General features: G+C 46.7%; 2 protein-coding genes across 5 annotated transcripts in view; one reads left to right on the plus strand and one right to left on the minus strand.

The window, feature by feature from the left end:
- Positions 1 to 603: 603 nt before the first annotated feature.
- PPP1R35 (protein phosphatase 1 regulatory subunit 35) lies at positions 604 to 3,046 on the minus strand (the record flags this gene model as incomplete). The annotated part of the gene is given in 3 exon segments (XM_056553916.1): positions 604 to 793; positions 1,235 to 1,402; positions 2,767 to 3,046. Coding segments are annotated over 2 exon segments (358 nt in total), but the record flags the coding sequence as incomplete, so codon positions are not given.
- Positions 3,047 to 3,176: 130 nt separating this feature from the next.
- Positions 3,177 to 27,898, plus strand: part of EPHB4 (EPH receptor B4) — a 129,615-nt gene continuing 104,893 nt past the window's right edge. For 2 of the 4 annotated variants that reach the window (XM_056553911.1, XM_056553912.1), the window contains exons 1-3: positions 3,177 to 3,301; positions 12,962 to 13,009; positions 13,106 to 13,178. In XM_056553911.1, coding sequence (XP_056409886.1) covers positions 12,968 to 13,009; positions 13,106 to 13,178 — 115 coding nt within the window. In that variant the 5' untranslated portion in view covers positions 3,177 to 3,301; positions 12,962 to 12,967. Of the gene's footprint in view, positions 3,302 to 12,961; positions 13,010 to 13,105; positions 13,183 to 27,898 lie in introns of all 4 variants that reach the window. The other 2 variants (XM_056553914.1, XM_056553915.1) reach the window with 2 other exon arrangements.

The raw sequence follows: 27,898 nt of genomic DNA on the forward strand, positions 1-27,898 counted from the left end.
CCTCCTCCTCCTCCTCCCCAGCAGTCATCCTCCTCCTCCTCCCCAGCAGTCATCCTCCTCCTCCTCCTCCCCAGCAGTCATCCTCCTCCTCCTCCTCCCCAGCAGTCATCCTCCTCCTCCTCCTCCCCAGCAGTCATCCTCCTCCTCCTCCCCCCCAGCAGTCATCCTCCTCCTCCTCCCCCCCAGCAGTCATCCTCCTCCTCCTCCCCAGCAGTCATCCTCCTCCTCCTCCCCAGCAGTCATCCTCCTCCTCCTCCCCAGCAGTCATCCTCCTCCTCCTCAGCAGTCATCCTCCTCCTCCTCCTCCCCAGCAGTCATCCTCCTCCTCCTCCTCCTCCCCAGCAGTCATCCTCCTCCTCCTCCCCAGCAGTCATCCTCCTCCTCCTCCCCAGCAGCATCATCCTCCTCCTCCTCCCCAGCAGTCATCCTCCTCCTCCTCCCCAGCAGTCATCCTCCTCCTCAGCAGTCATCCTCCTCCTCCTCCTCCCCAGCAGTCATCCTCCTCCTCCTCCTCCTCCTCCCCAGCAGTCATCCTCCTCCTCCTCCCCAGCAGTCATCCTCCCCTTCCTCCTCCCCAGCAGTCATCCTCCTCCTCCTCCTCACCTCTGGCGGCTTCACTCTCCACACCACGTCTCACGGTGAACGATCGAACCAGCTCGGCCCGCACCGCACTTTCTGCATTGAACTTCTGTTGCGCCTCCCGCCGCACCTCGCTCTGGAGCGCTGCACTGCTGTGCACTCTGGCTGCGGCCAATGGTCGCCCATCACCCTCCTCCTCCACATCAAAGCGAACCTGGTGGGCAAAGCGTCCGAGTCATTAGAAGAGGAACGGCACCGCCCCCCATGTACCTGGCTCCGGCTGTGTTCACACTGGGCTCCTGGCTTCTGATTATCCACGATCCCTTAGGATTACATATGAAGTTAACCCCTTCCTGTACGCGACATGCCTCTGCATCTACCCAATATACTTTGTGTTGCATTTTATTGCTGTCAGTGAATAGAAACATTCATGCTTATGCTGAAACCCTTGCACTGACCTCATTACTTCTCACAGCTGAGGGTCTGTTACACTTTTATCCAGTCCAGACGATTCCCTTAATTCTGAATGAGAATTTTCCATTCACTGACAGCAAGCAGTAAGAGTGATAAACTGAGACACAAAGTACGGGAGAAATATTGCAAGAATTTCACATATTGGAGACCCCGTCCCTGTGTCACCTGGGACCGCCCTCACCTGACGCTGCCCCTTCCTGCGCTCCGCCGTCTCCCGCCTCAGGATCCCGCCGCCTTTCTCCGGGGTCAGGGACACGTCCAGCAGGGGGTGCGCTTCTGTCTGATCCGGGCGCAGGGTCAGAGGCTGGGGGGCACGGGGGGCCACCTCCTCTTCACCTCCGAGAGACATCTGCAAGGAGGACGAAACATGGGTTAGCAGGAAAGCGCCAAATATAACCGGGCGCCATCACCCGCTCCGTTAGAGTGTCAGCTCCTAAGCACCAGACATGGACTAGAGCAGTGCCACCGCAGGAGCTGTTGCAAAACTACAACTCCAAGCATGCCCGGACAGCCAAAGGCTGTCCGGGCATGCTGGGAGTTGTAGTTTTGCAACAGATGGGCACACAAAAGAGAAGAGACAATAGAGAAGAGCGGCGACCTCAATATAGGAAGAACGCTTACTGGGAGTTGTAGTTATATGTGTCACATGACATTATATCTCACCTGCTGGGAGTTGTAGTTATGTGTCACATGACTATATATATATCTCACCTGCTGGGAGTTGTAGTTATATGTGTCACATGACTATATATATCTCACCTGCTGGGAGTTGTAGTTATGTGTCACATGACAATATATATCTCACCTGCTGGGAGTTGTAGTTACATGTGTCACATGACATTATATATATCTCACCTGCTGGGAGTTGTAGTTATGTGTCACATGACATTATATATATCTCACCTGCTGGGAGTTGTAGTTATGTGTCACTTGACATTATATATATCTCACCTGCTGGGAGTTGTAGTTATGTGTCACATGACAATATATCTCACCTGCTGGGAGTTGTAGTTATGTGTCACATGACTATATATATATCTCACCTGCTGGGAGTTGTAGTTATATGTGTCACATGACTATATATATCTCACCTGCTGGGAGTTGTAGTTATGTGTCACTTGACATTATATATATCTCACCTGCTGGGAGTTGTAGTTATGTGTCACATGACAATATATCTCACCTGCTGGGAGTTGTAGTTACATGTGTCACATGACATTATATATATCTCACCTGCTGGGAGTTGTAGTTATGTGTCACATGACTATATATATATCTCACCTGCTGGGAGTTGTAGTTATATGTGTCACATGACTATATATATCTCACCTGCTGGGAGTTGTAGTTATGTGTCACATGACAATATATATCTCACCTGCTGGGAGTTGTAGTTATGTGTCACATGACAATATATATCTCACCTGCTGGGAGTTGTAGTTACATGTGTCACATGACATTATATATATCTCACCTGCTGGGAGTTGTAGTTATGTGTCACTTGACATTATATATATCTCACCTGCTGGGAGTTGTAGTTATGTGTCACATGACATTATATATATCTTACCTGCTGGGAGTTGTAGTTATATGTGTCACATGACATTATATATCTTACCTGCTGGGAGTTGTAGTTATGTGTCACATGACATTATATATATATCTTACCTGCTGGGAGTTGTAGTTATATGTGTCACATGACTATATATATCTCACCTGCACCTGCTGGGACTTGTAGTTCTATGTCTCATCTGCTCCAGCCGTTGATATTCCAATTCTGTGAACAAAACCCGGGCGCCGCCATAGCAACCGCCCCTGAACCGTCACGTGACCCAGCTGCGGCGATCACAAGAGGTCGCGCTGTGCGAAGTGAAAACTGCGGGACGGGGGCCGCCATCTTTATCTCTTTTTCTAGTTCTAAACTCTTGTTGAGATGGCGGCACGGAGTCATGGCAGGACTGTAACAGTGCAGAAAACAAATCACAGCAGCGGCGCTTTTATTATCATGGAGAGAAAAAGGTCATTGACAGCCGCCATTGTATAGGAGCCCTGCGCATGCGCGCTCTCCACAGACTAAGAGCTAGAGGCGGGGTGATTTAGAGGGCGGAGCTTTAATGCTGGGAGCTAAATGAGGTGACAGGGAGAGCATGAATGACGTCACCAAAGAGATATAAGACCTCGGAAGGCGGGAAACACAAGTCAGTCAGTGCGGCTCTGTCTGTCTGGTAATGGCGCCAAGCCTGGGCAGCAGGTTGGTTTTTTGTGCAGACAAGACTGGGACGTTATATAGAGTATAGGAGCTGTAGGTTTATTATACAATGTGGGCGGAGCTGACAACTCATCGTGTAGTCGCACGCTCGAGACGATGCGTCAGAGGTAATAACAGGAGATTAGAAGTTTACCTCAAGAGTTCGAGTCCTCGCCTGGAGACTAAGGCGCCACATCCGTGTCATAATTATATACAGGTTATTCATCGGCGCCACGAGCGGAGAATATACACTGCGTCCAGAGTTATGACTTCTCGTTAATATTCATTAGAGGCTCTACACACACTACCATTTTACATATCACAGTAATATGCCATCTTAGATTCCCCCCCCCCCCCACACACACACACCACCATCTTACATATCCCAGTAATAAGCTATCTTAGATTCCCCCCCACACACAGCCATCTTACATATCCCAGTAATACGCTATCTTAGATTCCCCCCACACACCGCCATCTTATATATCCCAGTAATACGCTATCTTAGAGGCTCCACACACACACCGCCATCTTACATATCCCAGTAATACGCTATCTTAGATTGCCCCCACACACAGCCATCTTACATATCCCAGTAATACGCTATCTTAGATTGCCCCCACACACACCGCCATCTTACATATCCCAGTAATAAGCTATCTTAGATTCTCCCACACACACCGCCATCTTACATATCCCAGTAATAAGCTATGTTAGATTTGCGCCCCCCCACACACCACCATATTACATATCCCAGTAATACGCTATCTGATTCCCCCCCACACACACCGCCATCTTACATATCCCAGTAATACACTATCTTAGATTCCCCCCCCCACACACCACCATCTTACATATCCCAGTAATATGCTATCTTAGATTTCCCCCCCCCCCCCCCCCCCACACACACACTGCCATCTTACATATCCCAGTAATACGCTATCTTAGATTTCCCCCACACACACACCGCCATCTTACATATCCCAGCAATATGCTATCTTAGATTTCCCCCACACACTGCCATCTTAAATATCCCAGTAATACGCTATCTTAGATTCCCCCCCCCCCCCACACCGCCATCTTACATATCCCAGTAATACGCTATCTTAGATTTCCCCCACACACTGCCATCTTACATATCCCAGTAATACGCTATCTTAGATTTCCCCACACACACCGCCATCTTACATATCCCAGTAATATGCTATCTTAGATTTCCCCCACACACTGCCATCTTACATATCCCAGTAATAAGCTATCTTAGATTCTCCCACACACACCGCCATCTTACATATCCCAGTAATAAGCTATCTTAGATTCCCCCCCACACACACCGCCATCTTACATATCCCAGTAATACGCTATCTTAGATTTCCCCCACACACTGCCATCTTACATATCCCAGTAATACGCTATCTTAGATTCCCCACACACACACACACCGCCATCTTACATATCCCAGTAATACACTATCTTAGATTCCCCCCCACACACCACCATCTTACATATCCCAGTAATATGCTATCTTAGATTTCCCCCCCCCACACACAGCCATCTTACATATCCCAGTAATATGCTATCTTAGATTTCCCCCCACACACCGCCATCTTACATATCCCAGCAATATGCTATCTTAGATTTCCCCCACACACACCGCCATCTTACATATCCCAGCAATATGCTATCTTAGATTTCCCCCACACACTGCCATCTTAAATATCCCAGTAATACGCTATCTTAGATTCCCCCCCCCCCACACACCGCCATCTTACATATCCCAGTAATACGCTATCTTAGATTTCCCCCACACACTGCCATCTTAAATATCCCAGTAATACGCTATCTTAGATTCCCCCCCACACACACCGCCATCTTACATATCCCAGTAATACGCTATCTTAGATTTCCCCCACACACCGCCATCTTACATATCCCAGTAATACGCTATCTTAGATTTCCCCACACACACACACCGCCATCTTACATATCCCAGTAATATGCTATCTTAGATTTCCCCCACACACTGCCATCTTACATATCCCAGTAATACGCTATCTTAGATTCCCCACACACACACCGCCATCTTACATATCCCAGTAATACACTATCTTAGATTCCCCACACACACACACCGCCATCTTACATATCCCAGTAATACACTATCTTAGATTCCCCCCCACACACCACCATCTTACATATCCCAGTAATATGCTATCTTAGATTCCCCCCCCCCACACACAGCCATCTTACATATCCCAGTAATATGCTATCTTAGATTTCCCCCCACACACCGCCATCTTACATATCCCAGTAATATGCTATCTTAGATTCCCCCCCCACACACACAGCCATCTTACATATCCCAGTAATATGCTATCTTAGATTTCCCCCCACACACCGCCATCTTACATATCCCAGCAATATGCTATCTTAGATTTCCCCCACACACACACCGCCATCTTACATATCCCAGCAATATGCTATCTTAGATTTCCCCCACACACTGCCATCTTAAATATCCCAGTAATACGCTATCTTAGATTCCCCCCCCCACACACCGCCATCTTACATATCCCAGTAATACGCTATCTTAGATTTCCCCCACACACTGCCATCTTAAATATCCCAGTAATACGCTATCTTAGATTCCCCCCCCCACACACCGCCATCTTACATATCCCAGTAATACGCTATCTTAGATTTCCCCCACACACCGCCATCTTACATATCCCAGTAATACGCTATCTTAGATTTCCCCACACACACACACCGCCATCTTACATATCCCAGTAATATGCTATCTTAGATTTCCCCCACACACTGCCATCTTACATATCCCAGTAATACGCTATCTTAGATTCCCCACACACACACCGCCATCTTACATATCCCAGTAATACACTATCTTAGATTCCCCACACACACACACCGCCATCTTACATATCCCAGTAATACACTATCTTAGATTCCCCCCCACACACCACCATCTTACATATCCCAGTAATATGCTATCTTAGATTTCCCCCCCCCCCACACACAGCCATCTTACATATCCCAGTAATATGCTATCTTAGATTTCCCCCCACACACCGCCATCTTACATATCCCAGTAATATGCTATCTTAGATTCCCCCCCCCCCACACACAGCCATCTTACATATCCCAGTAATATGCTATCTTAGATTCCCCCCCCCCACACACCGCCATCTTACATATCCCAGCAATATGCTATCTTAGATTTCCCCCACACACACACCGCCATCTTACATATCCCAGCAATATGCTATCTTAGATTTCCCCCACACACTGCCATCTTACATATCCCAGTAATACGCTATCTTAGATTCCCCCCCCCCACACACCGCCATCTTACATATCCCAGTAATACGCTATCTTAGATTTCCCCCACACACTGCCATCTTAAATATCCCAGTAATACGCTATCTTAGATTCCCCCCCCACACACCGCCATCTTACATATCCCAGTAATACGCTATCTTAGATTTCCCCCACACACCGCCATCTTACATATCCCAGTAATACGCTATCTTAGATTTCCCCACACACACACACCGCCATCTTACATATCCCAGTAATATGCTATCTTAGATTTCCCCCACACACTGCCATCTTACATATCCCAGTAATACGCTATCTTAGATTCCCCACACACACACCGCCATCTTACATATCCCAGTAATACCCTATCTTAGATTCCCCCCCCCACACACCGCCATCTTACATATCCCAGTAATACACTATCTTAGATTCCCCACACACACACACCGCCATCTTACATATCCCAGTAATACCCTATCTTAGATTCCCCCCCCCACACACCGCCATCTTACATATCCCAGTAATACGCTATCTTAGATTCCCCCCCACACACACACACCACCATCTTACATATCCCAGTAATATGCTATCTTAGATTTCCCCCACACACTGCCATCTTACATATCCCAGCAATATGCTATCTTAGATTTCCCCCACACACTGCCATCTTACATATCCCAGTAATACGCTATCTTAGATTTCCCCACACACTGCCATCTTACATATCCCAGTAATACGCTATCTTAGATTTCCCCCACACACTGCCATCTTACATATCCCAGTAATACGCTATCTTAGATTTCCCCCACACACTGCCATCTTACATATCCCAGTAATACGCTATCTTAGATTTCCCCACACACACCGCCATCTTACATATCCCAGTAATACGCTATCTTAGATTTCCCCCACACACTGCCATCTTACATATCCCAGTAATATGCTATCTTAGATTCCCCACACACACACCGCCATCTTACATATCCCAGTAATACGCTATCTTAGATTCCCCCCCCACACACACACCACCATCTTACATATCCCAGTAATATGCTATCTTAGATTCCCCCCCCACACACACCGCCATCTTACATATCCCAGTAATACGCTATCTTAGATTTCCCCCACACACACACCGCCATCTTACATATCCCAGTAATATGCTATCTTAGATTTCCCCCCCCCACACACAGCCATCTTACATATCCCAGTAATACGCTATCTTAGATTCCCCCCCCACACACACACACACCGCCATCTTACATATCCCAGTAATACACTATCTTAGATTCCCCCCACACACACTGCCATCTTACATATCCCAGTAATATGCTATCTTAGATCCCTCCCCACACACACACCGCCATCTTACATATCCCAGTAATAAGCGATCTTAGATTCCCCCCCACACACACTGCCATCTTACATATCCCAGTAATACATTATCTTAGATTCCCCCCACACACACTGCCATCTTACATATCCCAGTAATAAGCTATCTTAGATTCCCCCCCCACACACACACCGCCATCTTACATATCCCAGTAATAAGCTATCTTAGATTCCCCCCACACACACCGCCATCTTACATATCCCAGTAATATGCTATGTTAGATTTGCGCCCCCCCACACACCACCATATTACATATCCCAGTAATACGCTATCTGATTCCCCCCCCACACACACTGCCATGTTACATATCCCAGTAATACGCTATCTTAGATTTCCCCCACACACCGCCATCTTACATATCCCAGTAATAAGCGATCTTAGATTCCCCCCCACACACACACTGCCATCTTACATATCCCAGTAATACGCTATCTTAGATTCCCCCCACACACACCGCCATCTTACATATCCCAGTAATATGCTATGTTAGATTTGTGCCCCCCACACACCATCTTACATATCCCAGTAATACGCTATCTTAGATTCCCCACACACACACACACACCGCCATCTTACATATCCCAGTAATACGCTATCTTAGATCCCTCCCCACACACACACCGCCATCTTACATATCCCAGTAATACGCTATCTTAGATCCCTCCCCACACACACTGCCATCTTACATATCCCAGTAATAAGCGATCTTAGATTCCCCCCCACACACACACTGCCATCTTACATATCCCAGTAATACGCTATCTCAGATCCCCCCCACACACACCGCCATCTTACATATCTCAGTAATACGCTATCTTAGATTCCCCCCACACACACCGCCATCTTACATATCCCAGCAATATGCTATCTTAGATTCTCCCCCCCACACACACACCGCCATCTTACATATCCCAGTAATACGCTATCTTAGATCCCTCCCCACACACACACACACACCGCCATCTTACATATCCCAGTAATACGCTATCTTAGATCCCTCCCCACACACACACCGCCATCTTACATATCCCAGTAATACGCTATCTTAGATCCCTCCCCACACACACTGCCATCTTACATATCCCAGTAATAAGCGATCTTAGATTCCCCCCCACACACACACTGCCATCTTACATATCCCAGTAATACGCTATCTCAGATCCCCCCCACACACACCGCCATCTTACATATCTCAGTAATACGCTATCTTAGATTCCCCCCACACACACCGCCATCTTACATATCCCAGCAATATGCTATCTTAGATTCTCCCCCCCACACACACACCGCCATCTTACATATCCCAGTAATACGCTATCTTAGATCCCTCCCCACACACACTGCCATCTTACATATCCCAGTAATAAGCGATCTTAGATTCCCCCCACACACACACTGCCATCTTACATATCCCAGTAATACGCTATCTCAGATCCCTCCCACACACACCGCCATCTTACATATCTCAGTAATACGCTATCTTAGATTTCCCCCACACACACCGCCATCTTACATATCCCAGTAATAGGCTATCTTAGATTTCCCCACACACACCGCCATCTTACATATCTCAGTAATACGCTATCTTAGATTCCCCCCACACACACCGCCATCTTACATATCCCAGCAATATGCTATCTTAGATTCTCCCCCCCCACACACCCCGCCATCTTACATATCCCAGTAATACGCCATCTTAGATTCCCCCCCCCACACACACCGCCATCTTACATATCCCAGTAAAAAGCTATCTTAGATTCCCCAACACACACACCGCCATCTTACATATCCCAGCAATACGCTATCTTTGATTTCCCCCCCCACACACACACTGCCATCTTACATCTCCCAGTAATACGCTCTTAGATCCCCCCACACACACCGCCATCTTACATATCCCAGTAATACGCTATCTTTGATTCTCCCCCACACATACCGCCATCTTACATATCCCAGTAATACGCTATCTTAGATTCTCCCCCAAATCCCCCCCCCACACCAACATCTTGCATATCCCAGTATTTCACCATTTCAGTGATAAGCCATCTCCTTTGACCCCCGATTGACTGCCTGCCTCATTAATCTGGTGTTTTGAAAAAATTTCAGATTTAGCTGGGGTCCTTAAAAAACAAACAAAAGAAAAACATACTTGCCTAGCGGCATCCCCCTGACAAACATTCAGAGAAGGACCTTCGGCTCAGTCATTGAAGTGAATGGAGCAGGGTTGTAATACCACACAAAGCCTGAGGGCAGGGGTGGTGCTGTTTCTGGAAATCAGCCATGTTCGTCTAAGGGTGCATTCTCACCACGTTTTTGGGATACAGTTCCCGTATACGTTTTCAATGTGAAAATCGTACGGAACCATATTGAAAACCGAATGCTTTGACTCTCCATTGAAAACCGTATGCCAAACAATGCATCCGTTTTGCATCTTATACGGTTTTGTCAGTTTTTCCCCCCCCCCCCCCGTACCCAAAACTGTAGCCTTCCATGGTTTTTGGTCCGGGGGAAAAACCGTGTTAAACTGTATACGTCTTTTTAACATGGGAGTCAATGGGAATCGTATGTGCGTACGGTTCCATCCGGTTTTCACATATGGTTTTTGCAGTTTTTGTTCTTGGAATTTCAATCAAACAAGTGAAACTTTATTCATAATGGAGTGAAAAGTCCGAGCATACAATCCGAGGGGCCCGCGCTAAATATCCCCAATCACCTACCAGAGATTGCTCTTACACGGTTAGTACCTGCAGCCCATCACAAATCACCAGACACCACCCGCCGCTGGGACCCCCCCGTGATCTCCGTGCAGCACCTGCATTCGATGCTGTGCTGCTGCTCCAGTCTCGGAAACCTCAGTATTTCTGGAACTGGAGAAGTGACGTCACTCCATGCCCCCTTCTGATGCAACTCTTATCGACATTAAAGGGAACGTCCAGCGAAAAACAATTCATCTCTGTCTGATCATGAGGGGGTCCGACTGCTGTGATCCCCCCGCTCCCTCATATGTCTGTGGCAATCCCATGTAAATGAATGAATGACGTGTCGTCTGCACCTCCAAGATGCACAGAGAGCCGGGTTCCCATTTTGTTGATCATGGGGCGGATCAAGCACTTCTACCATTTTATTCCGCTTTAACCCCTTTCCTGACCCATTATGTGCAGTTACCTCCTGGGTTGGGGAGGTATGGAGTGTATGGACTGTTAAAGGAGTACTCCAGTGAAAAAAATGTTTTCAAATCACCTGGTGACAAAAAGTTCTACAGATTAGTAAATTACTTCTGTATAATAATCTTAAAGGGGCACTCTGCCCCTAGACATCTTATTCCCTATCCAAAAGATAGGGGATAAGATGTCAGATCGCCGCGGTCCCGCTGCTGGGAAACCCCGGGATCACCGCTGCGGCACCCCACCATCATTACTGCACAGAGCGAGTTCGCTCTGTGCGTAATGACGGGCGATACAGGGGCCGGAGCATCGTTACGTCATGGCTCCTCCCCTCGTGACATCACGGCCCATCCCCTTAATGCAAGTCTATGGCAGGGGGCGTGACGACCGCCACGCCCCCTCCCATAGACTTATATTGAAAGGGGCGGGCCGTGACGTCACGAGGGGCGAAGCCATGACGTAACAATGCTCCAGCCCCTGTATCGCCCGTCATTGCGTGCAGAGCGAACTCGCTCTGTGCAGTAATGATAGCGGGGTGCCGCAGCGGCGATCCTGGGGGTCCCCAGCAGCGGGACCGCAGCGATCTGACATCTTATCCCCTATCCTTTGGATAGGGGATAAGATGTCTAGGGGCAGAGTACCCCTTTAATCCTTCCAGAGGAAGTTGTGTAGTTCTTTCCAGTCTAACCACAGTGCTCTCTGCTGCCACCTCTGTCCTTGTCAGGAACTGTCCAGGGCAGGAGAGGTTTGCTATAGGGGTTTGCTCCTACTCTGGGACAGTTCCTAAAATGGACAGAGGTGTCAGCAGAGAGCGCTGTGGTCAAAGTGGAAAGAACTACACAACTTCCTATGAAGCATACAGCTGCTGATAAGTACTGGAAGGCTTAAGATTTTTATATAGAAGTAATTTACTAATCTGTTAAACTTTCTGGCACCAGTTGATTTGAAAACATATTTGTACCCCTATGAGGACGCAGGGACTATCGCTGTCTAATAGCCATAACTTTCAATTATCCACCTACAGACACATAGGAGGGTCTTGTTTTTTCTGCCGCCAATTGTACATTGATAATGACGTTACTCATTTTACCACCAAATCTACGATAAAACCCCAAAAATGTTAAATAAAAAAATGAGAGGCGAGATTGAAAAAAAACAACAACTTTTGGGCACTTTTATTCTTTCTTCTTTAGGTCCGCGCGATTACAATGATGCCAGTTTATTTCGTTTTACTTTACTAGTTTTCAAGTGTAACTTTTTGTACGAAAATGAGTCTGCTTAAAAAAACTCCCCTTCTGACCCCTATAACTTTTATTTTTCCGTATACAATGATGTGTGAGGGGACTTTTAAATAATTGCTTTAAAAAAAAAAATACTAAAGTATATAAAGTGACCAAAAATGCGCAATTCTGCACATTGGGATTTTTTTTTTTACATTTACGCCATTGATCGTACTGATTATTTTAATGTTACATTTTAATAGTTCAGACATTTACGCACATTGTGGTACCACATATGTTTTTTTGTTTACATTATTGTATTTTCCAAATGAGAAAAGTAATTCAAATAATTTTTAGGGAAGGGGTTAATTTACATTTAACTTTTAATAAAAAAAAAAAGTAACATTTTTTTTTCAGTATTTTTTTTTTAATCCCCATAGTCTCCGTATTACATGTTATGTTTAGATTGCATATACTGAACAATGCTGGCCCATAGGAGCCTGCCATAGAACAGCATTGATCAGTGATATCCGTGCTCCATTTTCAGGCTGCCATGGCTTCCTGCAGCATTGGCGCGCCGATGGCGAGGAGGCAGGTAGGGACCATCTTGCTTTGCAGTAATCTGATCGGATCCCCACTATTTTGATGCGGATGTCCCGAGTGATTTATTTATTTATTTTTTTCATTTTAGACGCCGCAAACAACTTTGATTGGGGTGTCTAAACAGTTAATGCTGGACAATGGGGTGATCGTGGACATTAGTCGTGAGTATGTTTCATATCACAGGAGCATGACGTACATCCTGCGAACTTAAAGGGGTACTCCGGTGGAAAACTTTTTATTTATTTATTTTATTTTTTTTAATCAACTGGTGCCAGAAAGTTAAACCGATTAGTAAATTACTTCTATAAAAAAAAACGTAATCCTTCCAGTACTTATTAGCTGCTGAATACTACAGAGGAAATTATTTTCTTTTTGGAACCCAGAGCTCTCTGCTGACATCACGAGCACAGTGCTCCCTGCTGACACCTCTGTCCATTTTAGGAACTGTCCAGAGCAGCATATGTTTTCTATGGGGATTTTCTCCTACTTGGGACAGTAATTAAAATGGACAGAGATGTCAGCAGAGAGCACTGTGCTCGTGATGTCAGAAGAGAGCTCTGTGTTCCCAAAAGAAAATAATTTCCTCTGTAGTATTCAGCAGCTAATAAGTACTGGAAGGATTAAGATTTTTTTAATAGAAGTAATTTACAATTCTATCATCTTCGTGTGTTGAGGGACCACTGTAATGATATGTATGTTTTTAATATAATACATATTGTTTCTACTTCAGTACCAACTGTGTATATACACAATTCTTTATATACGCTCTCTCACCATTTTTTCAGAGTGTAAAAAGACCAGATTTGAGGAAAGTTTCTCTTCTCACTTTCAATATAATTTACAATTCTGTTTTAACTTTCTAGCACCAGCTGAGTAAAAAAAAAAAAAAGTTTTCCACCAGAGTATCCCTTTAAGGGATTAAGAGTGTATTAAGTGGGTAAGCGTGTAAAAACTACAACTCCAAGCATGCCTGGACATGCTGGGAGTTTTAGTTTTTACAACAGCAGGAGCTAAACTAAAGAAAATTATAAAAAAAATTAAATAAAATAAAATGCCACCTTTGCACACCAGGTGGCAGCAGAGCGGTTGTGTAGCATTACTATTTTTCATGGCCTACAAAGAAAAAAACCCTTTTAAAATTGGTGAAAAAAAGAAACCCGTTGGGGAACTTAAGATCCTATAACGCTAAATCTATACATACAGAGCCAAAGGTGGGACGTGAGCGTGTTGTTTTTGCCAGGGTATGTAGAAATACTGTGAACACTTCACATGTACACGGTGGTAAACGAGGGCGAGAACTCCCAGCTCCGAGGAGACAAAGTCCCATTCATCCTGCTGACTCCATAAAGGGCACTAAGGGCCTTAGGATGGGCCTGTGAATGGGTTGTTTGCTTGTTGACATGGGGCCATAATTGCTGGAGATTTACTAACAGAGTCCCTCTTTATGGCTCTATTCTCCATTGTGAGGAGGGGTCGTCCTCCGCCTGTTTCCTGTGTGTACGCCGCCATAAACCCTGTGATTAGTTTACCTTCTCGTCCCCACAGGGACACTTCAAACGCTCCGTCACCTTGGAGGATTACCTGCCCCACCTGCTGCCCCTCACACCCCTAGCTAGACTTCCTGATACTGAATGACACCACCATGGTTAACAGGCCCAGAACACTACAACACCCAGCATGACCATAATACAACTCTATTATACTGTATACATGGAGGACTACAACCCCCAACATGACCATAATACATCTCTATTATACTGTATACATAGAGGACTACAACCCCCAACGTGACTATAATGCATCTCTATTATACTGTATACATGGAGGACTACAACCCCCAACATGACCATAATACATCTCTATTATACTGTATACATGGAGGACTACAACCCCCAACATGACTATAATACATCTCTATTATACTGTATACATGGAGGACTACAACCCCCAACATGACCATAATACATCTCTATTATACTGTATACATGGAGGACTACAACCCCCAACATGACTATAATACATCTCTATACTGTATAGCTGGAGAAATACAACCCCCAACATGACCATAATACATCTCTATTATACTGTATACATGGAGGACTACAACCCCCAACATGACTATAATACATCTCTATTATACTGTATACATGGAGGAATACAACCCCCAACATGACCATAATACATCTCTATACTGTATAGCTGGAGAAATACAACCCCCAACATGACCATAATACATCTCTATTATACTGTATACATGGAGGACTACAACCCCCAACATGACCATAATACATCTCTATTATACTGTATACATGGAGGAATACAACCCCCAACATGACTATAATACATCTCTATTATACTGTATACATAGAGGACTACAACCCCCAACATGACTATAATACATCTCTATTATACTGTGTACATGGAGGACTACAACCCCCAACATGACCATAATACATCTCTATTATACTGTATACATGGAGAACTACAACTCCCAACATAACTATAATACAACTCTATTATACTGTATACATGGAGGACTACAACCCCCAACATGACCATAATACATCTCTATTATACTGTATACATGGAGGAATACAACCCCCAACATGACCATAATACATCTCTATTATACTGTATACATAGAGGACTACAACACCCAGCATGACCATAACACATCTCTATTATACTGTATACATAGAGGACTACAACCCCCAACATGACCATAATACATCTCTATTATACTGTATATATAGAGGAATACAACCCCCAACATGACTATAATACATCTCTATTATACTGTATACATGGAGGACTACAACCCCCAACATGACTATAATACATCTCTATTATACTGTATATATAGAGGAATACAACCCCCAACATGACTATAATACATCTCTATTATACTGTATACATGGAGGACTACAACCCCCAACATGACTATAATACATCTCTATTATACTGTATACTGCGTGTGAAACAAGTATTAAACATGTCGCTATTTATTCTTACTAAATATATTTCCTGCTGCTATTGACATGACATTTTCCCCAGATGTTTGTCCATATATACAATCTATACATACATACATATATACAATCCATACATACAGTTCCTACATACATATATACAATCCATACATACAGTTCCTACATACATATATACAATCCATACATACAGTTCCTACATACATATATACAATCCATACATACAGTTCCTACATACATATATACAGTTCCTACATACATATATACAATCCATACAGTTCCTACATACATATATACAATCCATACATACAGTTCCTACATACATATATACAGTTCCTACATACAAATATACAATCCATACATACAGTTCCTACATAGATACAATCCATACATACAGTTCCTACATACATATATACAATCCATACATACAGTTCCTACATACATATATACAATCCATACATACAGTTCCTACATACATATATACAATCCACACATACAGTTCCTACATACATATATACAATCCATACATACAGTTCCTACATACATATATACAATCCATACATACAGTTCCTACATACATATATACAATCCATACATACAGTTCCTACATACATATATACAATCCATACATACAGTTCATTATTACGCCGATGATACGCCACCCGCATCGCGAATCGCATCCCGGCTGGAGGCGGTATCGCAGCGCACCCGGTCAGTGGATCTGACCGGGGCGCTGCGGGAGCGAGAGTGTAGCGAGCGCTCCGGGGAGGAGCGGGAACCCGGAGTGCTCGGCGTAACACAGGTCGTATCCACCAGCAACGGCTCAACCTCTCTGACTGCTGAAGATAGGCGCGGTACAAGGGAGTAGACAAGAGCAAGGTCGGACGTAGCAGAAGGTCAGGGCAGGCAGCAAGGATCGTAGTCAGGGGCAACGGCAGGAGGTCTGGAACACAGGCTAGGAACACACAAGGAAATGCTTTCACTGGCACAATGGCAACAAGATCCGGCGAGGGAGTGCAGGGGAAGTGAGGTATAAGTAGGGAGTGCACAGGTGAGAATACTGATTAGGCCTGCTGCGCCAATCAGTGGCGCAGCGGCCCTTTAAATGGCAGAGACCCGGCGCGCGCGCGCCCTAAGGAGCGGGGCCGCGCGCGCCGGGACAACACAGACGGGGAACGGGTCAGGTACGGGAGCCGAGATGCGCATCGCGAGCGGGCGCGTCCCGCATCACGAATCGCATCCCGGCTGGGAGTAATATCGCAGTGCACCCGGTCAGCAGGTCTGACCGGGGCGCTGCGAATGAGAGAACGCTGCGAGCGCTCCGGGGAGGAGCGGGGACCCGGAGCGCTCGGCGTAACAGTACCCCCCCCCCCTTGGGTCTCCCCCTCTTTTTGGAGCCTGAGAACCTGAGGATAAGACTTTTGTCCAGGATGTTGTCCTCAGGTTCCCAGGATCTCTCCTCAGGGCCGCAATTCTCCCCGTCGACCAAGAAGAATCTTTTACCTCTGACCGTTTTGGATGCTAGAATCTCCTTCACAGAAAAAACGTCAGAAGATCCGGAAACTGGAGTGGGAGAAACAACTTTGGGAGAGAAGCGGTTAAGGATGAGTGGTTTAAGGAGAGAGACATGGAAGGCATTGGGAATACGGAGAGAAGGAGGAAGAAGGAGTTTGTAAGAGACAGGGTTGATCTGGCACTTAATTTTGAAAGGACCAAGATAGCGTGGTCCCAGTTTGTAACTGGGGACACGAAAGGGGACATATTTAGCGGAGAGCCATACCTTGTCTCCGGGAGCAAAAATGGGGGGAGTTCTTCTTTTTTTATCGGCAAACCTTTTCATGCGGGATGAAGCCTGTAAAAGAGAATTTTGGGTCTCTTTCCATATGGTGGAAAGATCACGAGTCACTTCATCCACAGCGGGCAAACCAGAGGGCAAGGGAGTAGGGAGGGGGGGAAGAGGGTGACGGCCGTACACCACGAAAAATGGGGACTTAGCAGAAGATTCGGAGACTCTGAAGTTGTATGAGAATTCGGCCCATGGTAGAAGATCTGCCCAGTCATCCTGGCGGGAGGAAACAAAATGCCGTAAATAGTCACCCAGGACCTGATTAACTCTTTCTACTTGCCCATTGGATTGGGGATGATAAGAAGAAGAGAAGTTTAATTTGATCTTGAGCTGTTTACAGAGGGCCCTCCAGAATTTAGACACGAATTGGACGCCTCTATCTGAGACGATATGCGTGGGCAAACCGTGAAGGCGAAAAATGTGTATAAAAAATTGCTTTGCCAACTGAGGCGCTGAAGGAAGACCAGGAAGAGGAATAAAATGTGCCATCTTGGAAAATCGATCAACGACCACCCAAACAACTGTGTTGCCACGGGATGAGGGCAAGTCCGTAATAAAGTCCATACCAATCTGTGACCAAGGCTGTTCAGGAACAGGCAGAGGATGAAGGAGACCAGCAGGCTTCTGGCGAGGAGTCTTATCCCGGGCACAGACAGTACAGGCCCGCACGAAATCAATAACATCAGTCTCCAGAGTCGGCCACCAATAAAATCGAGAGATGAGTTGCAAGGATTTTTTGATGCCCACATGGCCTGCGAGGTGGGAGGAGTGTCCCCATTTGAGAATCCCGAGATGCTGGCGTGGAGAAACGAAGGTCTTCCCTGGAGGAGTTTGCCTGATGGAAGCTGGAGAAGTGGAGATCAGACAGTCCGGAGGAATGATGTGTTGCGGAGAGACCTCTACTTCAGAGGCATCAGAAGAACGAGAGAGGGCATCGGCCCTAATGTTCTTGTCAGCAGGGCGAAAATGGATTTCAAAGTTAAAATGGGCAAAGAACAACGACCACCTAGCCTGGCGAGGGTTCAGTCGTTGGGCAGACTGGAGGTAGGAGAGATTCTTGTGATCAGTGTATATGATAACTGGAAATTTTGATCCCTCCAGCAGGTGTCTCCATTCCTCAAGCGCCAATTTAATGGCCAGTAGTTCTCGATCCCCGATGGAATAGTTTCTCTCCGCCGGGGAGAAGGTCCTAGAAAAAAAACCACAAGTCACAGCATGCCCGGAAGAATTTTTTTGTAGAAGGACAGCTCCCACTGAGGAGGCATCTACCTCCAATAGGAAGGGTTTAGATGGGTCAGGTCTGGAGAGCACGGGAGCGGAAGAAAAGGCAGACTTGAGATGTTTAAATGCGTCTTCCGCTTGGGGGGACCAGGACTTGGGATTGGCATTTTTCTTGGTTAAAGCCACGATAGGAGCCACAATAGTGGAAAAGTGTGGAATAAACTGTCTGTAATAATTGGCGAACCCCAAAAAACGTTGAATAGCACGGAGTCCGGAGGGGCGTGGCCAATCTAAGACGGCAGAGAGTTTATCTGGGTCCATTTGTAGTCCCTGGCCAGAGACAAAGTATCCTAGGAAAGGAAGAGATTGACATTCAAAGAGACATTTCTCCATTTTGGCATAAAGTTGATTGTCACGAAGTCTCTGAAGAACCATGCGGACATGCTGGCGGTGTTCTTCTAAGTTGGCAGAAAAAATCAGAATATCGTCCAGATAAACCACAACACAGGAATATAGGAGATCACGAAAAATTTCATTAACAAAGTCTTGGAAGACGGCAGGGGCGTTGCATAGGCCAAAGGGCATGACCAGATACTCAAAGTGTCCATCTCTGGTGTTAAATGCGGTCTTCCATTCGTCCCCCTCCCTGATGCGGATGAGATTATAAGCACCTCTTAAGTCCAGTTTGGTAAAGATGTGGGCACCTTGTAAGCGATCAAAGAGTTCCGAGATAAGAGGTAAGGGGTAGCGGTTTTTTACCGTGATTTTATTAAGTCCGCGGTAATCAATACAAGGACGTAGGGAGCCATCTTTTTTGGACACAAAAAAAAATCCAGCTCCGGCAGGAGAGGAGGACTTGCGGATAAACCCCTTTTTTAAATTCTCCTGGATGTACTCCGACATGGCAAGAGTCTCTGGAGCAGACAGAGGATAGATTCTGCCCCGGGGTGGGGTAGTACCCGGGAGGAGGTCAATAGGACAGTCATAAGGCCTGTGAGGAGGCAAAGTCTCAGCTTGCTTTTTGCAAAAAACGTCAGAATAGTCCATATAAGCCTTAGGAAGACCGGATACAGGGGGAACCACAGGGTCACGGCAAGGAGTACTGGGCACCGATTTAAGACAGTCCTTGTGACAAGAAGTACCCCAGTTCTTGATTTCTCCTGTGGACCAATCAAGGGTTGGGGAATGGCGTTGAAGCCACGGTAATCCAAGAAGAATTTCAGAAGTGCAGTTGGAGAGGACCAAAAATTCAATTTTTTCGTGATGAGGTCCGATGCACATTAGGAGAGGTTCCGTGCGGTAACGCACGGTACAGTCCAATCTTTCATTGTTAACAGAATTGATATAGAGGGGTCTGGCGAGACTGGTCACCGGGATGTTGAACCTGTTGATGAGAGAGGCCAAAATAAAATTTCCTGCAGATCCGGAATCCAAGAAGGCCGTAGCAGAGAAGGAGAAGGTAGAGGAAGATATCCGCACAGGCACAGTAAGGCGTGGAGAAGCAGAGTAGACATCAAGAACTGTCTCATCTTTGTGCCGAGTCAGCATACGTCTTTCCAGGCGGGGAGGACGGATAGGACAATCTTTCAAGAAGTGTTCGGTACCGGCACAGTACAGGCATAGGTTCTCCATGCGGCGTCGTGTCCTCTCTTGAGGTGTCAAGCGAGACCGGTCAACTTGCATAGCCTCCACGGCGGGATGCACAGGAACGGATTGCAGAGGACCAGAGGAGAGAGGAGCCGGGGAGAGAAACCGCATCGTGCGAACAAAGTCCATATCCTGGCGGAGCTCCTGACGCCTTTCGGAAAAACGCATGTCAATGCGGGTGGCAAGATGAATAAGTTCATGCAGGTTAGCAGGAATTTCTTGTGCGGCCAGTACATCTTTAATGTTGCTGGATAGGCCTTTTTTAAAGGTCGCGCAGAGGGCCTCATTATTCGAGGATAATTCGGAGGCAAGAGTACGGAATTGGATGGCGTACTCGCCAACAGAAGAATTACCCTGGACCAGGTTCAGCAGGGCAGTCTCAGCAGAAGAGGCTCGGGCAGGTTCCTCAAAGACACTTCGGATCTCCGTGAAGAAGGAGTGTACAGAGGCAGTGACGGGGTCATTGCGGTCCCAGAGCGGTGTGGCCCATGACAGAGCTTTCCCAGACAGAAGGCTGACTACGAAAGCCACCTTAGACCTTTCAGTTGGAAACTGGTCCGACATCATCTCCAAGTGCAGGGAACATTGTGAAAGAAAGCCACGGCAAAACTTAGAGTCCCCATCAAATTTATCCGCAAGGATAATTGTAAGCCGGAAGCGGCCACTCGCTGCGGAGGAGGTGCAGGAGCTGGCGGAGGAGATTGTTGCTGGAGCTGTGGTAATAGCTGCTGTAGCATAACGGTCAGTTGAGACAGCTGGTGACCTTGTTGCGCTATCTGTTGCGACTGCTGGGCGACCACCGTGGTGAGGTCGGCGACAACTGACAGTGGGACTTCAGCGGGATCCATGGCCGGATCTACTGTCACGATTCGGCTGGCTGGAGGTGGATCCTCTGTGCCAGAGAGGGATTGGCGTGGACCGTGCTGGTGGACCGGTTCTAAGTTGCTACTGGTATTCACCAGAGCCCGCCGCAAAGCGGGATGGTCTTGCAGCGGCGGTAGCAACCAGGTCGTATCCACCAGCAACGGCTCAACCTCTCTGACTGCTGAAGATAGGCGCGGTACAAGGGAGTAGACAAGAGCAAGGTCGGACGTAGCAGAAGGTCAGGGCAGGCAGCAAGGATCGTAGTCAGGGGCAACGGCAGGAGGTCTGGAACACAGGCTAGGAACACACAAGGAAACGCTTTCACTGGCACAATGGCAACAAGATCCGGCGAGGGAGTGCAGGGGAAGTGAGGTATAAGTAGGGAGTGCACAGGTGAGAATACTGATTAGGCCTGCTGCGCCAATCAGTGGCGCAGCGGCCCTTTAAATGGCAGAGACCCGGCGCGCGCGCGCCCTAAGGAGCGGAGCCGCGCGCGCCGGGACAACACAGACGGGGAACGGGTCAGGTACGGGAGCCGAGATGCGCATCGCAAGCGGGCGCGTCCCGCATCGCGAATCGCATCCCGGCTGGGAGTAATATCGCAGCGCACCCGGTCAGCAGGTCTGACCGGGGCGCTGCGAATGAGAGAACGCTGCGAGCGCTCCGGGGAGGAGCGGGGACCCGGAGCGCTCGGCGTAACAATATGTTATGTAAAAATTAAAAGGTATCATTATAGTAGTTATGGCTTTTACAGGGAAAGGAGAAAAAAAAGTGTAAAAGCGAAAATTGGCCCAAGCAAGTGGATCGTCATGAGGGACAAGTAGATTTTGCTCCATTTTAGTCCGGTGGGCAAGTAGTTTTTCATTAAATTTCCACACCAGTGTGTGTGTGTGCGTGTGTATATATATATATGTGTGTATATATATATATATATATATATATATATATATATATATATATATATAATATTCCTTTGTACAGATTTGTACATGTTGGTGATGAAGATTCAGCCTCCTGTATGAAGAAGCCATTGGCCTGCATTGTTCTGGGGGATTCTACCCAATCTTCCTCACAAACAGTCTACAAATCCAGAAGGTTCTGCGGGCCTCTTCTATGAATCATGATCTTCAGTTCTTTCCATAGATTCTCAATGGGATATGTCATGTGATTGGCCCTTCTAGCAGCTTCATTTAAGAGCTTCCTGTGTGTTTGGGATCATTGTCCTCCTGAAATGTCCGCCCTCGTTTCATCTTCACTATATTCACAAGTATTTCACCGAATGTTGTGCAGCAAACTTTACCCGAGCTTCACCATGCTTTATATCCACAAAGTCTTGAGTGGTGAGCATGCATACAGGTCATTGGAGGCGGCGTGTGGCGCACGTGCATACAGGCCATGGCAGTGTGTGTGAGTGTGTATACAGGCCATAGCAGTGTGTGGTGAGCGTGCATACAGGCCATGGCAGTGTGTGTGTGTGTGTGTATACAGGCCATAGTAGTGTGTGGTGAGCGTGCATACAGGCCATGGCAATGTGTGGTGAGTGTGTATACAGGCCATGGCAGTGTGTGGTAAGCGTGCATTTGAGCCATGGTGGTGTGTGGTGAGCATACTTTACAGGTCATGGCGGTGTGTGGTAAGTGTGCATACAGGCCAAATTGGTATGTGGTGAGCGTGCATACAGGCCATGGTGGAGTCTTGTGTGGTGAGCGTGCATACAGGCCATGGTGGTAAGCGTGCACACAGGCCATGGCAGAGGAGTGCATCACTTACTCTTGGAGACAACAGTACCTGTTAATTCCAGGTCTTTTTGAAGCCTCCACAAGTGTTCTTGACTCTTGGACAATTCTTCTGATTAGTCATCTCACTCCTCACCTGGTGGAGGGAAATTTATGGTGACGTGATTGTTTTTTCACTTCCATATTTTGGCCCCAACAGCTCACTGGGACATCCAGAAGCTTAGAACTGGGCCTGCAACCAATGCCATTGTTATTTTTTACAATAATTCGGTGATGAGGGTCTGGAGACAGCTCTTTGCTTTTCCCCATCATGAGCATGAGATGTGTCTTCAGCTCTTTTGCTTTTCCCCATCATGAGATCTGTCTTCAGCCCTTTGTTTTTCCCCATCATGAGATGTCTTCAGCTTTTTGCTTTTCCCCACCATGAGATGCATCTTTAGCTCTTTGCTTTTCCCTATCACGAGATGTGTCTTCAACTCTTTTGCTTTTCTCCATCATAAGAATTGTCTTGAGCTCTTTGCTTTTCCCCTGTAACGCCGAGCGCTCCAGGTCCCACTGCTTCCCTGGAGCGCTCGCAGCGTTACTCTGCTTGCAGCGCTTCGGTCGGCGCTGCTGACCGAGAGTGCTGCTACCCTGTCACCGGAGGGGATGCGATCCACGGGACGGGACGTGCCCGCTCACGGATCGCATCCCATGTCTCTTCTCACCTGCCCCGTCTTTCCTCTGTCCCGTCCCGGCGTGCGCTGCCCCGCTCTCTAGGGCGCGCGCGCCGGCTCTCTGAAATTTGAAGGGCCAGTGCACCACTAATTGGTGCCTGGCCCAATCAAGTCCAATCACTGTTTTCCCTATAAAACATCACTTCCCCTTCCTGTCCCTGCTGGATCTTGTTGCCTAGTGAAAGCGTTCCAGTGTGTCCTTTGCCTGTGTTTCCAGAATCTTTGCTGTTGCCCCTGACTACGTACCTTGCTGTCTGCCCTGACCTTTCTGCTACGTCTGACCTTGCCTTGCCTTGTCCTTTTGTACCGCGCCATCTCAGCTGCCAGAGAGGTTGAGTCGCTACTGGGTGGAACGACCTGGTCCCTCCCCATCATGAGAATTGTCTTAAGCTCTTTGCTTTTCCCCATGATGAGATGTATCTTTAGCTCTTTGCTTTTTCCCATCCTGCGAATTGTCTTCAGCTCTTTGCTTTTCCCCATCATGAGATGTGTCTTCAGCTCTTTGCTTTTCCTCATGAGATGTGTCTGGTGAAAATTTATTTTCGATAGCATCTGTGAAAATATATTTAGTGAGAAAAATGGTGACGTGTTCAATACTTATTTGGAGATATTTTGATGAAACCTGGTCACATGTTACTTATGTCAATTACAAATAGTCAGATCCAACCTAACCCACTGCCCTTTTCTCAGAAGTTCCATGCTATTCCAAGTCTATGGGACGTCCTGTACATCTCCTGGTCGTGTTTCTCTTGGGCTGCAGAGATTGCCCAGGACTTTAAAACATTCTGCAATAGTTGGTGCGGGTGAAGGGATTTGAGGACAAGAGCTTTGTTATTCCCCCCCCCCCCCCTCGCAAGGGCCACAGGTTATTGTTGCCTCCTCTATGGGGTGGTCAGTATATAAGTAGGTAGAGGTGGGTGTGATTCTGGAGTATATACTGTACGGTCTCCTCTATGGGGGCGATCAGTATATAGGTAGCTGGGTGTGTAATTCTGGAGTATATACTGTGCAGTCTCCTCTATATAGGGCGTTCAGTATATAGGTAGCGGGGGGGGGGGGGTTCTGGAGTATATACTGTAGGTCTCCTCTTTGGGGCGGTCAGTATATAGGTAGCTGGGTGTGTAATTCTGGAGTATATACTGTGCAGTCTCCTCTATATAGGGTGTTCAGTATATAGGTAGGGGGGGGGGGTTCTGGAGTATATTCTGTAAGGTCTCCTCTACGGGGCAGTCAGTATATAGGGAGGGGGGGATTCTGGAGTATACACTGTACGGTGTCCTCTTTGGGGCGGTCAGTATATAAGTAGGTAGAGGTGGGTGTGATTCTGCAGTATATACTGTAAGGTCTCCTCTATGGGGCAGTCAGTATATAGGGAGGGGGGATTCTGGAGTATACACTGTACGGTCTCCTCTTTGGGGCGGTCAGTATATAGGAAGTGGGGGGGTGTGATTCTGGAGTATATACTGTACGGTCTCCTCTATGGGGCGGTCAGTATATAGGTAGCGGGTGTTGGAATTCTGGAGTATATACTGTATAGTCTCCTCTATGGGGTGGTCAGTATATAGGTAGTGGGGGTGATTCTGGAGTATATACTGTATAGTCTCCTCTATGGGGTGGTCAGTATATAGGTAGTGGGGGGGGGGTGATTCTGGAGTATATACTGTATAGTCTCCTCTATGGGGTGGTCAGTATATAGGTAGTGGGGGGGTGATTCTGGAGTATATACTGTATAGTCTCCTCTATGGGGCGGTCAGTATATAGGTGGTGGTGGTGGGGGGGGGTGATTCTGGAGTATATACTGTACGGTCTCCTCTATGAGGCAGTCAGTATATAGGTAGCGGGGGTTGTGATTCTGGAGTATATACTGTATAGTCTCCTCTATGGGGCGGTCAGTATATATTTAGTGGGGGTTGTGATTCTGGAGTATATACTGTACGGTCTCCTCTATGGGGCGGTCAGTATATAGGTAGCGGGGGTTGTGATTCTGGAGTATATACTGTACGGTCTCCTCTATGGGGCAGTCAGTATATAGGTAGCGGGGGTTGTGATTCTGGAGTATATACTGTATAGTCTCCTCTATGGGGCGGTCAGTATATAGGTAGTGGGGGGGAGGGTGATTCTGGAGTATATACTGTACAGTATCCTCTATGGGGCGGTCAGTATATAGGTAGTGGGGGTTGTGATTCTGGAGTATATACTGTACGGTCTCCTCTATGGGGCGGTCAGTATATAGGTAGTGGGGGGGAGGGTGATTCTGGAGTATATACTGTACAGTATCCTCTATGGGGCGGTCAGTATATAGGTAGTGGGGGGGAGGGTGATTCTGGAGTATATACTGTACAGTATCCTCTATGGGGCGGTCAGTATATAGGTAGTGGGGGGTTCTAGATACCATGGAGCTTCTTGGACATAATGTACATAAACCAGTTTTTCAGGTCTTTCTGGTCCGGACAGCGGCCGCGGTGATTTATTTCTGTTATCCTGTAATATCCTCATTAAGGAAGAAGATAATCAGGGCCCCCGGCTTCATGGAGACCAGTGGGTTAAATCACCCCCTCTCTCAAGAATCACCCCCGCTACTTAAAGAAGCACTCCAGGATTTTTTTTGTTTAAGTGCAGTATAGGATATTATTAGAGAATGCTGAAGGGGTTCTTGTGCTTACACTTTTTTTTTTTTTTTTTTTTGTGTGCTGGTGTGGCAGGCATGTGGTTTTTTAGCCATACTGATTCTAATTCCATCATTGAAATTGTATCCTAATGCTGCCTACATTTCTCATGAATCCTCTGGCTTTGCAGGTCATCTAATCAGGTGCTGGAGGTCACCCAGGGGGATGTGACCAGTTCACATGTGCTGGTCACATGAGGGAAGGTATATCAATACTATATATACTGATCCCTTAGAGATAGCAGTAGCAGTATACATATAGAGCTGGAGGGGAGGTGTATAGCTACTATATAATCTGATCCCATAGTGAGAGCAGTAGTATACAGAAAGAGCTGGAGTGGGGAGGTGTATAACTACTATGTATACTGATCCCATAGAGATAGCAGCAGTATACAGATAGAGCTTGAGGGAAGGTGTATAACTACAATATATCCTGATCCCATAGAGATAGAAGCAGCAGTATACAGATAGAGCTGGGGGGGGGAGGCGTATATCTTCTTTATATCCTGATACCATATAGATAGCAGCAGTATACAGATATAGCTGAAAGGGAGATATATAGCTACTATATATCCTGATCCTATAGAGATAGCAGCAGTATACAGATAGAGCTTGAGGGATGGTGTATAACTACAATATATCCTGATCCCATAGAGATAGAAGCAGCAGTATACAGATAGAGCTGGGGGGAGGCGTATATCTTCTTTATATCCTGATACCATATAGATAGCAGCAGTATACAGATATAGCTGAAAGGGAGATATATAGCTACTATATATCCTGATCCTATAGAGATAGCAGCAGTATACAGATAGAGTTGGAGGGCAGGGGTTTGAGAGCTGCCTGAAGGGATCTGATTAGGATGGTGTCATTATGTAGTTTACAGGAAGTCAGCTGACTCAGGACTGACCACTTTCTCTGAAACATTAAACACTGATTTTCTATGGGCCAGGCCAGTGGTCACATGACCCAGTTACAGTAATGAAACGCCTGGATGCATCTGTGCTGAAATAAAACAGATGGAGCTGTAGGAGCAGAGATGTGTGATGGGTAGGGGCGGCGATGGGTAGGAGCAGTGATGGGTAGGAGCAGTGATGGGTGGTGGGTAGGGGCAGTGATGTGATACACTGTGTAAACCAGACGTGTGCAGGATACGGGCGAGATACATTGTAGAAGAAGAAGAAGCGAGGCCTTTGTGG

Source organism: Hyla sarda, unplaced genomic scaffold (genome assembly GCF_029499605.1).
Source record: "Hyla sarda isolate aHylSar1 unplaced genomic scaffold, aHylSar1.hap1 scaffold_473, whole genome shotgun sequence".
Taxonomy (NCBI): Eukaryota; Metazoa; Chordata; class Amphibia; order Anura; family Hylidae; genus Hyla; species Hyla sarda.